At 40.4% G+C, this 15,144-nt stretch overlaps 1 protein-coding gene across 3 annotated transcripts in view; it reads right to left on the bottom strand.

The window, feature by feature from the left end:
• Nucleotides 1-1,215: 1,215 nt before the first annotated feature.
• The window catches only part of SPSB4 (splA/ryanodine receptor domain and SOCS box containing 4), a 101,688-nt gene continuing 87,759 nt past the window's right edge, over nucleotides 1,216-15,144 (bottom strand). For all 3 annotated transcript variants that reach the window (XM_072143118.1, XM_072143120.1, XM_072143119.1), the window contains exon 3: nucleotides 1,216-2,658. In XM_072143118.1, coding sequence (XP_071999219.1) covers nucleotides 2,531-2,658 — 128 coding nt within the window. In that variant the 3' untranslated portion in view covers nucleotides 1,216-2,530. The remainder of the gene's footprint in view (nucleotides 2,659-15,144) is intronic.

Below are 15,144 nucleotides of genomic sequence, written 5' to 3'. Positions count from 1 at the left end.
GTCGCTAAAACAGCGACGATAGGCGTGGGGAGAATCCAACCCCTACCATTGTCCAGTGTATGGTGTGTATTGTGGCTTGGGATTGTTGATGGGAACACCTGGGCGTTTGGCCAGGCCCAGGTTTACCCGGTTTAGCACTTGCACTTTATATATGTATATTGATGTGATATGCTTTAAATGATTGGAAATATTGATCTTTTTTTGGCAGGTGGCATTATATGGTTCATACCGTTGCATATATGTTATTCTCATGTATATATTTTTTCTGCACCTTATTGCCTACCCTAGCCACAGAAACCCATTGCTATTTAGGTATTTCATATCTTGGCATTGGTCAGGGGTGGTGGATGGAGTAGGGTTATGCACCCACTCTGTCCTGTGTCTTTCTTGATATTTTTAATTGATTTTAATTGACATGCAGTTGTGTATTACATGTATTGTTTAATAAAGATTGAGTTATATTTCAAAATCATTTTTGGGTCCAAGATAGCACACTTCTTTTTTTCTTAGTGTATAAGGTCAGGCCAGGCAGAGATGTCTTCCCCTTTTCTTCAGCGGAGACTATAGCAAATAGAGCAAGCAGGGGCCTTCATGTCCATGTAAAACACAAAAACAGGGGGTCATTTACTAAGGGCCCGATTCGCGTTTTCCCGACGTGTTACCCGAATATTTCCGATTTGTGCCGATTTCCCCTGAATTGCCCCGGGATTTTGGCGCACGTGATCGGATTGTGGTGCATCGGCGCTGGCATGCAAGCGACGGAAATCGGGGGGCGTGGCCGATCGAAAACCAGACGGATTCAGAAAAACCGCCACATTTAAAACAAAAAAAGTGTCGCTGAGCTTGCACTTACCTTCACTAGGAAAAGGCCGGTGAACTTGAGCGCGTTCCGATGCTCTTCAGCGCAGCAGCGCCACCTGGTGGACGTCGGAGGAACTGCCTTAATGAATCCCGGCCGGACCCGAATCCACCGCAGAGAACGCGCCGCTGGATCGCGAATGGACCGGGTAAGTAAATCTGCCCCACTGTTTTTTAGGGCTTGTTACATACCTTCTCTGGTGGAGAAGGCATAGTGGATTCCTCCAAAATCTTTTTGTGGCTAATTACAATGACTGAAAAAATTCCATCAACGAATCACCTAGAAAACGTATCATGAGAAGTCACGAGGTTCATATTCATAAACTAGTCAACCAAGAAAGAAAAAACAACTTATTAGAAGTAATTCTCTTTTTTATTTATACTTTTTTTTCAGCAAACCCTTCAAAAATCTCAAGCATCACTGCCCAAATCCAGACAATTCCCAAAAATGACAAACCAAAAAGATATGCATTCATACAGACAAGGAATCACTTGGTCGGTTCCAACAATAGCCATAATAGGGGAGTGTTCTGAGTAGAGAAATGTTGTGATATCCCTCAAAAACAAGGCTACTTGGGCAAGATTGGTAAGTGTGAGACATAAGGTCGATATTCAAGCCTTGCTTGATGAAAGTGAAGCTCTTCACCATGTCATTGTGGAATCTGTTGTGGGACAATAATCATGGGGGGGCAGAGCCTGTTTACTGAGTACCTACAAATTGACAGATGATTCAGGTAGTTATTGCCTTTTAAAAAAAAATTACACCTGAAATGCCCCAACCATGTTTTCTCTACACATGTAACAGAAATGGTAGCTGTGGACATAAGGGGTCAAAACTCAGTAGTATATATCAATTCTACTGGTATATTTAACATTTCGGAAGCCCGTAAGTAGAGGAGATGATACATACTAAAATCTTAATACTCCTCCCTCCTGGTGCTGGTTGATGCTATTACACCCCAATACTGGCACATAAAGGACTCATTTTTTGTTTCCCTCTAAATCCTACTGTTAAGGATGCATAACACTTGAGTATGTTCTCCTTTACTTTTTTGAAAACATGTGATACCTGTGGAGAGTAGGAGTCCTGGTCATCTAAAGCCGAGTCTGGTAGCCCCACTTTAATCAGCGCTCACCTCTCCATGAGCCCAATACCCACAACAGGGCCTGAATCTATGGTAGGTATGGACATTTGGGCTACAAGGAGCCTCATTAGATTAGCTACATGGTGCTAGATTTTATTACTACAACACATTAATATGCAAATTGTTTTGTATATGAAATTATTAGCTAATCAGTCCTCACTCTCTTTTAATGGCATAGATATATGTGTCTTAGATGTTGGAATTGATATAATTCAGCTACATTTTTATATAGACTATACGTGAAAGTAAATGGCTGGACAGAAATTGGGAATCCTTTAGAAAAAGACAGTACTGGATGGAACATCAGACAAGAATTTTCCAGTAGTCCATTAATGCTCTGTGGCAATGCATCCAGAAAAAAATAAAAGAACACAATATATATATATTAAAAATTAAATAATGTGTAAATATCCATCGTAAAGCAATTTTGCTTCCATGTAAACAATATCTGCCGTGTTGCATTATATCTTCTCTTCATTCTCTCCCGTGTTGTTGTCCGGTTGAGGTTTTGGGATGCAGTGATGATGTCACTGGTATTGTAAATAGTTCTTTAATGACTGAGGCAAAGGTAAAGATTCGATTTGGTGCAAACGTTCTCTGCCAATAGCAAATCGAACTGATCTCCGGCACAAGTCCATCAAAGGCAACGGCTCAGCTGAAATGAAACAAGAGACATATAAATTTCTGGTCAAGTTTACAACATATTCTGAAGCATATATGTGATTAGTTGACATGCTGTTTCCTATATGATAATATTAAGCATCAAGAGATCATAGAGCATAGCCCAATGGTTGTACATTTACATTGATTGTATGTATGAAGCCAATGATATTTGGTCAACATATTAGAAGAGTGGTTAAAAATAGTTCTGCAGATAAAGTCCTAGGTACACTTGGAGAAAGGAGTGGTTAGGTGCGCTAACCCCTCCTCTCTCCTGCACCTGGCCGGGTGAGCAAACATTCATGTGCCTAAGGTTGAAGCCGAAACCCGTTAATCACCTGTGTGTGTGATTTTACCAGATGTATTGATTGCTGATGTACTAATAAAGATTGCCTTATTGAGGACAGAGGACATTGTGCTGGATCTTTTTTCTTGAGCAATCTGGGGATAGTTCATTAAGATGAGGGTTAAGAGATCTTGCTTTTGGATCTACTTTTTAAAGCTAGCCCATACCCTTTAGGTGGCTGACAGCCACTTGTTCGTCCCTTTTAATTCCATTCCATTCCACCTCCCACCTTTGCCTAGTTTAGCTATACATTTCATATTTTATTAGGAGATGTGCCAGTCTGGGATGCTATGCAAAGGTCAAATCTCCAAACCTAATAATGTTATAAAAATCTCTGCCAAGTCAGTGTGGCAGAATGCTTTAAGGGATTTGGATTCGGCTCCTTAAGGCTTTTGTGCGTTGGGCTGAATACAACGCAGACGCTGCAGTGCGGTGTGGAATTTCTATTTTCCACAGGAAACCATAGGTTTCCTTATAGGCTATGAAAACACTAGTCCTGCAGATTTGTACAGTAACACACTGTGTGGAGCTCAAGCCTCCTCCAAGGTCTGCTACGAGGTTCAACAAGCCGTGTGTGAATTCATAGAGACGACAGTCTACGCTTGTCATCTGTTACATACAATTAAGAATGATCAAGTAGTTCTTGCCATTTACTGCATAAGTGAAATGGATAATAAGATTATTTAGAAGTTATCCTCATTAACTCATCTGTTAAGTAACCATGACCTTCATTGTATCTATTGCTGGGAGACAAATTATATTTTGTTTGCATTAGTAAATGTAGCTATCTTAGAACCTATCAGGATACAAGGTTTTCATTCGTAGAAATTTTCCAACTATAGTTGCCTACAGATTTACAGCAAGTTTTACTGGGATTGCATGATGCATCCAATTTTCAATATTAACTCAATGGGGCACATTTACTAAGAGTCCGCGGACTGCAATTCGGTTGGGTTTCCCGAATATTTCCTTTTTGCACCAAATTGCCCCGGGTTTTTGGCGCACGTGATTGGATTGTGGCGCATCGGCGCCGGCTTGCATGCGTCAGAAATCGGGGGGCGGGCCATCGGACAACCCGACTGATTCGGACAAACGGCGGAATTTAAAAACGAAATTGTGTCGCAAGATCAAGCACTTACATGCACCTGGAAGAGGAAGGTGAACCCCGGCGGACCTTAGCGGGGAAGCAACACATGAAGGAAATTGGGCGCACCACCTTAGTGAATCGCGGCAGACCTGAATCCTCGCCGGACAACGCACAGCGGGGATCGCGGCAGGACCGGTTAAGTAAATCTGCCCCAATATTTTGGAGGGCCGCACTGTTCAATACTGTAACATAAAATTTTCACTAAGCTACGCGGAGCAGCAAGCCCCATCGTCCTACACACTATCGACTCTATGGGGGGACCTGTTATGTGCAGCTTAATACTGAAATTGTATTGAACGGTTTTGTCCTTTGGAGAACAAAGTGAATTAATTGATCAAACATTGCCCAGGAGTGCACCACAACACATCCATTGATGTGAAGGGTTTACTGGACTCAGTGTTTCCTGTTACCTTAGTGGAGGTGGTTGCATTCATGGATAATGGATGGTATGGGTTTCTGCCACCATTCATAAACCCCTAAAATAGCTCCTAATAGCTTCCAAATTGGGTTTTCTTTTGATGGACACTTGTTGCATGACCTTGAAATAAGCCCTAATAGCCTCTGGTATAAAGGTGGGAAATTCCCAGAGAAGTGTCTGGCATTGCAGTGTTCCCCTCTCACCATTAAACATACATGCTTGCCTCGGTCTGTGTAAAATAATTGTTATTAATTGTACTATGCAAACATACAGGGTGTGGAGAGATGTTTGATCATACCATTGTGTAGGTTGTTAGTAGATACAGGACTGTGCAAAATAATTAATTTTAATTGCTTCTGGTTACATACTACAACAGTTATTTAAACCTCTGGTTGGGGCAGGCTTCTGGTTATATACTACAGCAGTTATTTTGACCTCTGGGTGGGGCAGGTTTCTGGTTAAATGCTACAGCAGCTATGAAGAGTTCAGGGGAGGATCTGTGGAACTTTTCAATGCACAGAGTAGAAAATACTCCAGGCTTAAAGGAAATCTACCATCAAATTCCATCATGGATTATGGCCTCCTTCCTTCTAAAATACACTTTTACAATTATGCTAATGAATCTGAGGAGCTGTGGGTGGTTTCCAGAGCCCATCTGCCCATGAGCCCATGCTGAAATATGTAGGTTCTATAAATGTAATGCTCAGTCTTTACCATAAACTTTATAAGTTATGCACAGATTAAGTAAAATCTCCTATTAGACTGCAGTTGAGAGACTTTGATCAGTATAGAGCGGATGGTAGACGTTTCTTAGATCTATAAGGTTCTATTTTTCCCTTCCTTCGTTGAGGATTTCTTTCATCTTTTCTCTAAGCAGTTATTAATCTGTAAATGGAGTCGTGGCCATCTGTGCCAGGCATGATCTTAGTAGTCTCGGTTAATGCAACCATATCTATTCAAGCAGCACAGTTAAAGGCACACACACTACTTTATCTAATGAACAATTATGACAGTAATGGGAAAGGGGAATTAGAGTCCAAAATGAATTGTGGATTCTTTTTTTGATGAAACTAAAACGTATACAAGTACCATATGTCAGGAGAAAAAAGAAAAAAGAATGTAGCCATACAAATTAGTAGACAACTGTGGTGGAAACAGTTGTCTTGCCTATTTTGGTACAGAAGGGTCAGGCATGTTGCATCTCAACCTACTAAAACCTTAATTTTCATAGAATATAAGCCACCGCTAAACGTCTTTGGGAGCAGCTTATTCCATGCTATCCCAGGGGAACAAAAAAAATCTTGTCCAAATTGACCAACACGTCATGTGGAATACGTGTCAGGTAGCTTTAAGATGATGTTAGACCATTTTGCTCATACTGGCTTAAAACGGATAATCGCCTCAGCGATCAGTTAATTTTCCAGGACTTACCAGCTCCAACTTGGTCTTCCTCCACCTGGATTACTTGGATAATATCCAGTCATAGCTGTGACTAACCACAACTAGTGACTGGCTACATGGTAATTTCCTGGATGTCTACAGGAATCATGAACGATGGAGGATATTTCAGGTTAATATTGCATCTTTTGTTCTATTCTGACCCTTAACATTAATTGTATTGGCCTAATAACATCCTTCAATTGCTTTTTTTGTTATTTCAAGACTATAAAACTGTACACCTATGTTCATTGCTTTATAGATACATCACCTCGATGTCAATGAGTGCTGCCTTGCATCGTGGGAGTAAAATCCCATTAACTGTGTTAAGCGCTAACTCCTCAAAGGGCAAAAGTAACAATAAAATAATGATGTGGTAGTAAACAGAAAACACATCCGTGTACGTGAAATCTGGGGCCATTTTCTGTTTGCTTTATGATACAACACGCATTTCATTTATTAGTGTCAGGAGAGCGTGAAGTTGTGTCAAACCAGCAGACATTAATGAGATCTCATAGCAGTCGCTCTACATGGTAACAAAAGGCTGCGTTCACACTGAGGTAAATGCCGAAACATGACAAACAGCCTCCGTAATGTCTCCCGCTGCGGTGATGCTGAATAAATGGCTGCAATTTCACTGGCTCTTTTATTTTATTATTTTAATATGCTCATTTGGCAATCTTTACTTACATCATCTGTGGCAGGAATGATTTAGGGGAGCACTATGTAACGGTTTACGTAGGCGCTGATGACACGGCCTGTATTCACAGCCTATACATTGGAAATGAAAATAACATCTTGTCCCCACTGCAGCCAACTAGGCAGCGTTCATTTATCTTCAGAGCTCCCCATGGATGGCTCAGATCCTCTGCAGACTAAACAATCTCTGGGTCATGACAGGAGTGGAAAGTGCAGTGACGGCAGCTTACGTTCTCGCAGATTAAAGGTTTGGGTCTGGGAAATAGTTCTAGGTGCTGCTAGTGTGTAAGGAAGATTATTTTATTAAGTCATATGTTTTGCTTCTCTGTGCGGTACGTTTCCTGCCTGGAGCCAGTAATTACCCTCTTGTTTTAAGAGCTGTTCATGTAAAGGAACATTGTGGATTACCAGGTTATAGGGACATAATATGAAGTGTTATAGGTTATAGTACATGGCACATATTATATATTATCTAAATAAGAGTAGATGAAAAATGAATTAAATACATAAAAGTTTGGGTCTTCACCTGCCAGGCCGACCATGGAACGTCCTAGGCTGTGACCAAACAGTCGAGGACCACCATCAAATATTAACCTATTCCCGTTCCACCGCAGCAGTAATTTTCTCTGCGGCTTCGGCCCGTACAGCTCTTAAGCCGGCTGGCGCGATAATGTTGTCACATTGCATCTGCCGACTTCAGAGGAATGCACACAGACAAAGCAGAGAAGACTGCCGAGGGGGAATGGGAAAAAAGATGAGTATTAGATTTGTTTTAATTTTCACAACATAAAGGAAAGAAGGGTGGGAATTCATAGAGGGAACTTCATGGGACCCGCAGGAAAGGGGGCATTGTACGGATTGGAGTTAGGTATGGGATAAGTTCTTTTTCCAAGGACCTTAAAGAACCATGGAAAAAAATTTGGCCAGGGCATTTTGTGTTTTGAGTGCCTAGTTGCAGAAAGAACATGGGCTCTGGAAGTCTTCTTCAGTAACGCCCACCTTCACCAACAAAAACTTTTTTGCACCTTAGTGTAACTCCACTCCATATTAGTTAGAATTTTTTCTCTAGCCCTCCCTGCTTCTAAGTATTAACTGAATATGCTAATTGGGCTCCATACAGTTTTAAGTGGTCTGGTATAGTGTAGGAACCAACAACCAATAAAACCTTCTTTAGAATTGTTATTATATGGGGAATATAAGTCATTACTAAAACAGACAAGTCATATGCGCTGGCAGGTCTTATTGGAACATATTACTCTCCTGCCTTCTTGTTTTTCACAGAGTCTCCTACAATCGTCTATTGATTATTTTTACAAGACCTACAGAAATGACAGTCTGAATATAACACCTCTCTAATACTGTCTACTCTGTCTACACTGTATTCACAGTGAAGAAGTTTGGCTAAAATAGTCTTTCCTAGTGTAGGAGAAGGGATAAGTGGTTGTCAGACACCAGTGTGACGGGATAAGTTGGGCTGAAATCCAATCTGTCCAGTCTCTGTTTTCCTCAATCACATATTTATGGCCAGCTTTGTAACCTATGACCTCATGTTGAAGACAAGCTAAATGTTTAATCAATGCTCAGTGATTATGGAAGGTTACATTTCCTATAGTGACACTGACTCTCTGTCCGAGTCACTGCCAGAGCGGTGACCACAAGTACCCTGGCTGCATGGGGCTACCAAACCTCATATACAGCATAGGTATTTCCAATTTCATCACATATCTTACATTGATCCTATAAGTTCTGATGTTATGCAGAATATTTTGTGACAACAAGATTATGTCTGTTACATCCAAGACTATAAACTGTTCACTCGAAAAAGGTGAAAAAAGCAACACAACCACTAATATACCTGCTATTGACGTAGGGAGACACAATAGACGGAGCATATTGAAATATTTTGTCAGTCTAGAAGCTGTCAAGGACACTCGGAACATCTGTATGCTAATTGAGTCAAGAAGTGTGGCTTACCATGAGTCAAATGAATCACAGCTCAGTAAGTGCTACCAGCTGTGGCCGCCACAATGCCCCATATACACACAATGAGCCTCCATGGAGAAGGAAGCAGATGAAACTCTTTGACATAATGTTGTGGATTTTTTTAATATAATTTTGGTCTCATTTGCAAACAAAAAAGGATCTGATACAGTTAAAGATGCAAAATTTTTCTTGATTCAATTCAATTTCTCATTCAATTTGAGGCTCGGTGAATCTCTCTGGTCTGCTCTTAGGAGCATAAACTTGTTGACTAACAACGAAGCCAATAAAGGTGTCATGTCCAGGTGAAGTGTGCTGGAAGAACTTAAATGGGTTATACCAACAGTTATCTCCTATCCACAGGTTAGAGCATAACTATCAAATTGGTGAGGATTCGAAGGCTAGGAACGCCTTACCCCTGATTATGAGAACTGGACCCCCAATAATGGAATCCGATAATCACTAATGTTTTTTTGCAGCAGAACGGGTACTCTTCTGCTCCATTCGATGGAGTAAAGGATTGTCAGAGAGCTCTGTGTTCTGTAATTTTGGACACTGCCATACTATTAAATTGAACAGCAGGACACATGCTTGACTGCCATTCCACCAATTAATGAGAATGGGACATCCAATCTCTGCATCACAGGGGGCCCCAGCATTCAGGTCCTCACTGATAACATTTTAGAATTTGAGACTGGGGTTACTCAGGGTCCCCAGGTACCACGTATAATGTTGGTACCTTGTTATGTGGCCTTTAAGTCTCTCAAGTACCCGGACCCAGGTTCAATTGATACCTCTGTACTATTCTCACCAGACTCCCAGTCATCAATAATAGAACACAGTGCTGGGAAATGACACAACACCTCACAACGTCCCGGAAGAAGCCTTGGAGATGAAACCCTGGGTCGGGTGGACTTGTGAGCTAGCGTCCCGCTACCATTTTTTATGTGCATTTAAACTTTTATTCTGTGAGTATGATGAACTAAATAAATTTTTAAACTTGTTGGAGCATACTAAACCATCTTGCATATTCCTTTTAGCAATATTGTGTGATAAGAGCAAGATGAAGATGAATGGGGAATAACGCGTTGGTGCTGGTCTGAACTTGGACATAATCTCATCAGAAGGATCTGTGGTTTTGGTGTTGGACAATGACACATGGATATCTAATACTACAGGAGAGTAATAAGAAGTATTTTGGGAGCTCCGGCTAGAGTGAAATTCCTGAACCTCTACTAGGCACTAAGATTCAGGAAAAGAAAGGGGTTCGCCCATGTTACTACTGTTGGTTGAAGAATTTGACAAAAAATGTTATGTTCCGAACTTATTAAAGACATTACAACTAAGTTTTTTGAATAATTGATTTTTGCTCCTGTGTATATAGCTAAATCCGTCCATCTCCAGTACACTCACGTCTGTACCTCCAGTTATAATAGAAAGATAACTGAGGTGTCTGAACACTTAATCTTGTCATCTCGCTGTTAAATGTTAAAACGCTTTTCAGTCACAGACAGTGAAGGATCTGACTTTCTTTCATGCCAACTAATCCTCTCACTCCCCAATTCTGATGTGCCAAAGAATTTGTACTACTTGCAGTATATGGTTTTGGCTATATTAAAATATCATGAAATTAATTAAATAGAACAGTCTTATTTGATGTTTGATTGAAACATTTGCATAATTCTTCTGTGCTTGAATGCAACCTGAGGGTGAGTAAAGTCACTTCATTCTCATCACATCCACTGATAATTGTATCATGTAGTGATCACTTTCTATTATAACCGCTACTACAGTCACGGAAAATTAACTCAATAACAGGGAGCATCCACTACAAGGACTGGGATGTCCCTGTTCTCCGATCAGCTAATTATTTTATTAGGTTAAATTTATACCTGAGTCCATTCCATTATTAATATTGAAAAAATATAGCAAAACAGTCTGCATCATTTTTCTACTCTTAATAAGGGGTGCATGTCAGAAGTTTACATAAGGTCAATTAAAGTCTACGGGCAACCTTCAGTTTGTCCTTAAACAGAAAGGGAGATTTGTATGCTGAAGCTTGTGCACCGGCGTATGTTGGAAGCCCTTCTCTTCCCTGAGTCCCCAAAAAGTCTCAAAATACATAAAAAGTCCCTGCACATACACCAGCAATGGGCATTTTATGTGACTTTTCGCAAAGGTTGCAAGTCATGAATCTGGTGTTGCACTGTGTTGCTGTACCAGTAGTTCTATGTTTAGGCCAGATTAATGAAGAGGTGTAAATAGCCCTATTAGACCTTTTAGCATTGAAACGTCCCAAAGACCTCAATGCAACTTTTTTTTATACCAATTTACACCAAAAAAAGCCCAGGAGAAACAATTATAAATAACCCCAACTTATCTATTTCTCAATCCATTTCATAAGTGTCAATAAAAGGCAGCATACCCCAAAAGAATAATCAATTCTAAATTGTGCTGCTGTTTCAGTTCTCAAAGTGTTGAGCCTTTCTCAAGCAAAATACTTTGAAGGTCCTGTTGCCTGACTCAAGTGGCTTTGCACCCATATGGATTTATTAGAGTCAGTCATCCTGTGCTGCTTACGACTTCTCTTTAAATAACTATGATGGTTCTTTATCATTGGTTTTCCTGGGCTTTTTGGCATAAAAAAGTCTCAAACTAGTCACATTGAAGTTTTTAGAGACGTTTCACTGCTAAAAAGTCTCACAGGGATATTTACACCTCTTCATTAATCTGGTGTAAACATACAACTACTGCAAGTGCAAAGCCAGATTCATGACTTGAGATTTTTGCAAAAAATAAAATATCTTATAGTTACTCCAGTCCCCTGCTGCTGTATGTGTTGGGACTTTTCATGCATTTTGAGACTTTTTTTTGGAACTTTTTGAAAAAAAAAAAAAAAAAATCGCAAACAGAAAGTAGACTATAAGAACATTTACTAAAAAGTTACTTTAATGAATCTGATGGGCAGTGTGGCTCCAACAATAGACATAGAACTGTCCAGTCTAATGATTAAAAACCTGCAATATGTCTATCTTATATTTTTATATATTTTAATATCTATCTATCTATCTGTCTGTCCAAATTGGAAAAAGCGAGCAGCACTCCAAAGGTAGAATTCAAAAGTTGGTGATTTTTATTGAGGCAAGTGGCACCTTTTTCAAGCAAGGTGTCCAACACCGAAACGTTGCCACTTGCCTCAATAAAAATCACCAACTTTTGAATTCTACCTTTGGAGTGCTGCTCGCTTTTTCCGATTTGTATCTGCGTAAGGACCAAGCCAGACCTTGGCAGGCTTTGCACCCCCCCCCCTCCTCAGGGGTTCCACAAAGCAGTGTGGACTTAAACTTTACTTTTTGTATCTGTCTGTCCAGTTATGCATCCGTCAGTCTATCTATCCATCCACGAGGCCCCTGCTTGCCATCTGCAAGGCTGCATGTAATTCTGCACTCCTCCGTCACGGTATGATACTTCCTAATAAGCTGTATTGGCTTTGACTTTGCCTCACTCTTCTGTATAAAGTCTTCAGCAGAAGCCCTTCTCGCTGTCTGTTCATATCAAAGATAAATCACAATGAATCCTATTCTTGCAGCTTCTAAGCTTTTATCAAAATTGCTGTGGGAAGATTGTACGGGGCGAAGGCTATATTCATTATAGCGTGATAAAATGACCAATGTAGAGGTCAGCCTTTGTGACAATCCAATGTGTTCTGAATCATACATATGGGATATAATGTGATGTAGTGAAGTATAGGATGAGGCTTCTTTGTTCAGTTGAGATTTTTCTCTATTTTTTGTCTATTCAATAGTGATAGAAATCACCCACCAATCACCTGTGCCATTCAATGTGACCTTGTATAATATATGGGCTCCTACTACAACGATTATCCTGCTCTCTGCCGATGGCCTGAACTAAATTAACAGCGGATGTAAATTTTCTGATGTATCCTTCAGATACAGAAACTAAAATATTCATGAATCTCCCCCCGGGGTTCATATATATCCTTACGTGCATGTATATGCTAATATTAATTATGTTTACATTCATTGCATATTAATATGTATTCATAAAAATACGACTTTATTAAGTACCGAAAATTATATTTACATATCTAGTGAGAAACTGATGTTGTAACCAGGCCGATCCATGCAAACTGTTGGTATGTCCTTTCCATATTTGTGAAGATTTTGGTCCAACATGGACGTGAGTTGTTAATTGTGAGGCAAAAACATGGAACTGAGAACCCCCTACTGTGGGCAGAGACCAATTCTAAAGTAGAGAAATGAAAGGTGCCCAAATAACTTCAATAACTGTCGGCTGCATGGACTTTTGGGAAAAAACTTGTGCCAAAACTTATAACTTTCATATATTTTATACCAGTTATGTGCATAAATTGGATGATAAGTCCTCTCGAATGTGGTTGTACTCGATATAAAAGGAAATCTACCATCAAAATCCAGCATTATGAACCAGGGGCATGTACTCATAGATCCAGGCACCGTGACTGTGGTAATCTTCTTATATTTATAATCCAAGGCCTCCTTCCATTTTTAATCAACTTTTTAATGTAAGCTAATGAGCCTGAAGGACTCTGGTGCTACAGCTTCACAGGCTGTTACAATGAGCAGAGAAGGCCTTTCCTCCATCACTTGCCGCTGATTCTAAATTACACAAGCAGAGGAAGGAGAGAGATATCAGGGGGTTGGGTGAGACATTATCTACTCAATGTCAAAGGCTGTGAATCTGCAGCACTGAGGGGTTCTGGCAATGCTCCTCAAAGCCAATCAAGGTCATTAGTATAATTTTAAAAGTTGATTATAAAAGGAAGGAGGGCATGGATAAAACATATAAGAAGATTACCACAGTCACAGGGCCTGTATCTATAAGTAAGAATGTGATGGTAGTTTTCCTTTCAAGAGTTATCCACTGGATAGCTGAACAGTGAGGGACTGACTGCTAGGACCCCCACCAATCACAAGAACAGGACCCTCAATGATCCAGACAATATGTGTAGAGCAGAGTACAGTGTTTTGCAATTTCTAACACTCAGTACTGAATACAGTACTGAATGGAGTCGGCCTGCTCGCCCTGCTGTACCTCTGTTTCGTAAAAACCCCTGTTCTCTGGATTGCTGGGTGTCCCATTGTCAAGACTGGTTGGGGTGCCAGTAGTTTGCCCTTCACCAATCAGCTTGCTATCCCCTATGAGGAAAACTTGCTACAACACCTTAAAGGAAACCTACCACTTCTGATGGTAGGTATGAGATGTAAACACCGGGCACCAGCTCAGGGTGAGCTGGTGCCGGAGCTTACCTTAGCGAGTGTTTTAAACCGCTATATCGCGGTTTAAACACATTTTGATTTACCTCTCCGAGGTAGCTTCGGCGCTGCGCGCGGCCGTGCGCGCGCGCACCTCCATACGGAGTGCCGGAGGCGTCACGCGCGCATGGCCGCGCGCAGCGCCGAAGCTACCTCGGAGAGGTAAATCAAAATGAAGTGGTAGGTTTCCTTTAAGTACTAGTTAGCACCAGGTGGTGCTGAAATTGATACTTTCCGGCAGTACGGACGGTCCCCCACTTCTTAAGAACACCGACTTATAGACATCCCCTAGTTACAAACGGATGTTGGTAATTTACTGTACTTTAGCCCCAAGCTACAATAGACAGCTATAACAGTTATCAAAGGTGTCTGCAATTAAGCTTTAGTGTTAATCCTGGTTCTGATGACAATTTTTAAAATCCAATTGTCACAGAGACCAAAATGTGGCTTGAGTTACAATTATAAAATATACAGTTCCTACTTAAATACAAATTCAACTTAAGAACAAACCTACAGAACATATCTTGTACGTAACATGGCAACTGCCTTTAATTCTAAATGTTAACATCGACATACATCCAAAAAAGCCAAACCGTAGGATTCAAAAATTCACTCATGTAATGAGAGGTGTTACTTAAGACTTGGCCTTCTGATTCTATATTGTCTAGTAGGGATATGATTTACGGCATAATACTTATGATATATAGACATTTAGCTCCATCAGTGACCCACCAGACACCCACATAAACATGTATAACGTATTCATCTGTTGTGTCCTAGTCTCAATAATTGAATCTGTCCAAGTATTGGTAGATTAAATTGCTTTCCTTTGTCACAAATGAGTTAGGAATATTAGCGTCTCAGGCTTTTGGTAATGAAGCTCGGGCTTCGACTGACCTTTAGATTTCACCTTTTAAATATCAACTTGAATTTTCTTTTATTTTGCCTGAATTGTAATAACATGTCAGTCCTTGGAAAAATTTCTCCTTATGACACTTTCTGCATGGATTTGCTGACAGGAAACGGTTCGATTTGACAAACAGCCATTAATTTATGGCATAGCTCTTATTATTTTAGTTTTGCATTAAGGCAGCGCTCTGTTTACTAGTTTGTGGTGATGTTCATCAATTCCGGTAGTG

This window comes from Engystomops pustulosus, chromosome 3, assembly GCF_040894005.1.
Source record: "Engystomops pustulosus chromosome 3, aEngPut4.maternal, whole genome shotgun sequence".
Taxonomy (NCBI): Eukaryota; Metazoa; Chordata; class Amphibia; order Anura; family Leptodactylidae; genus Engystomops; species Engystomops pustulosus.
The sequence above is the reverse complement of the archived record's forward strand: the minus strand, read 5'-3'. Positions and strand labels throughout refer to the sequence as shown.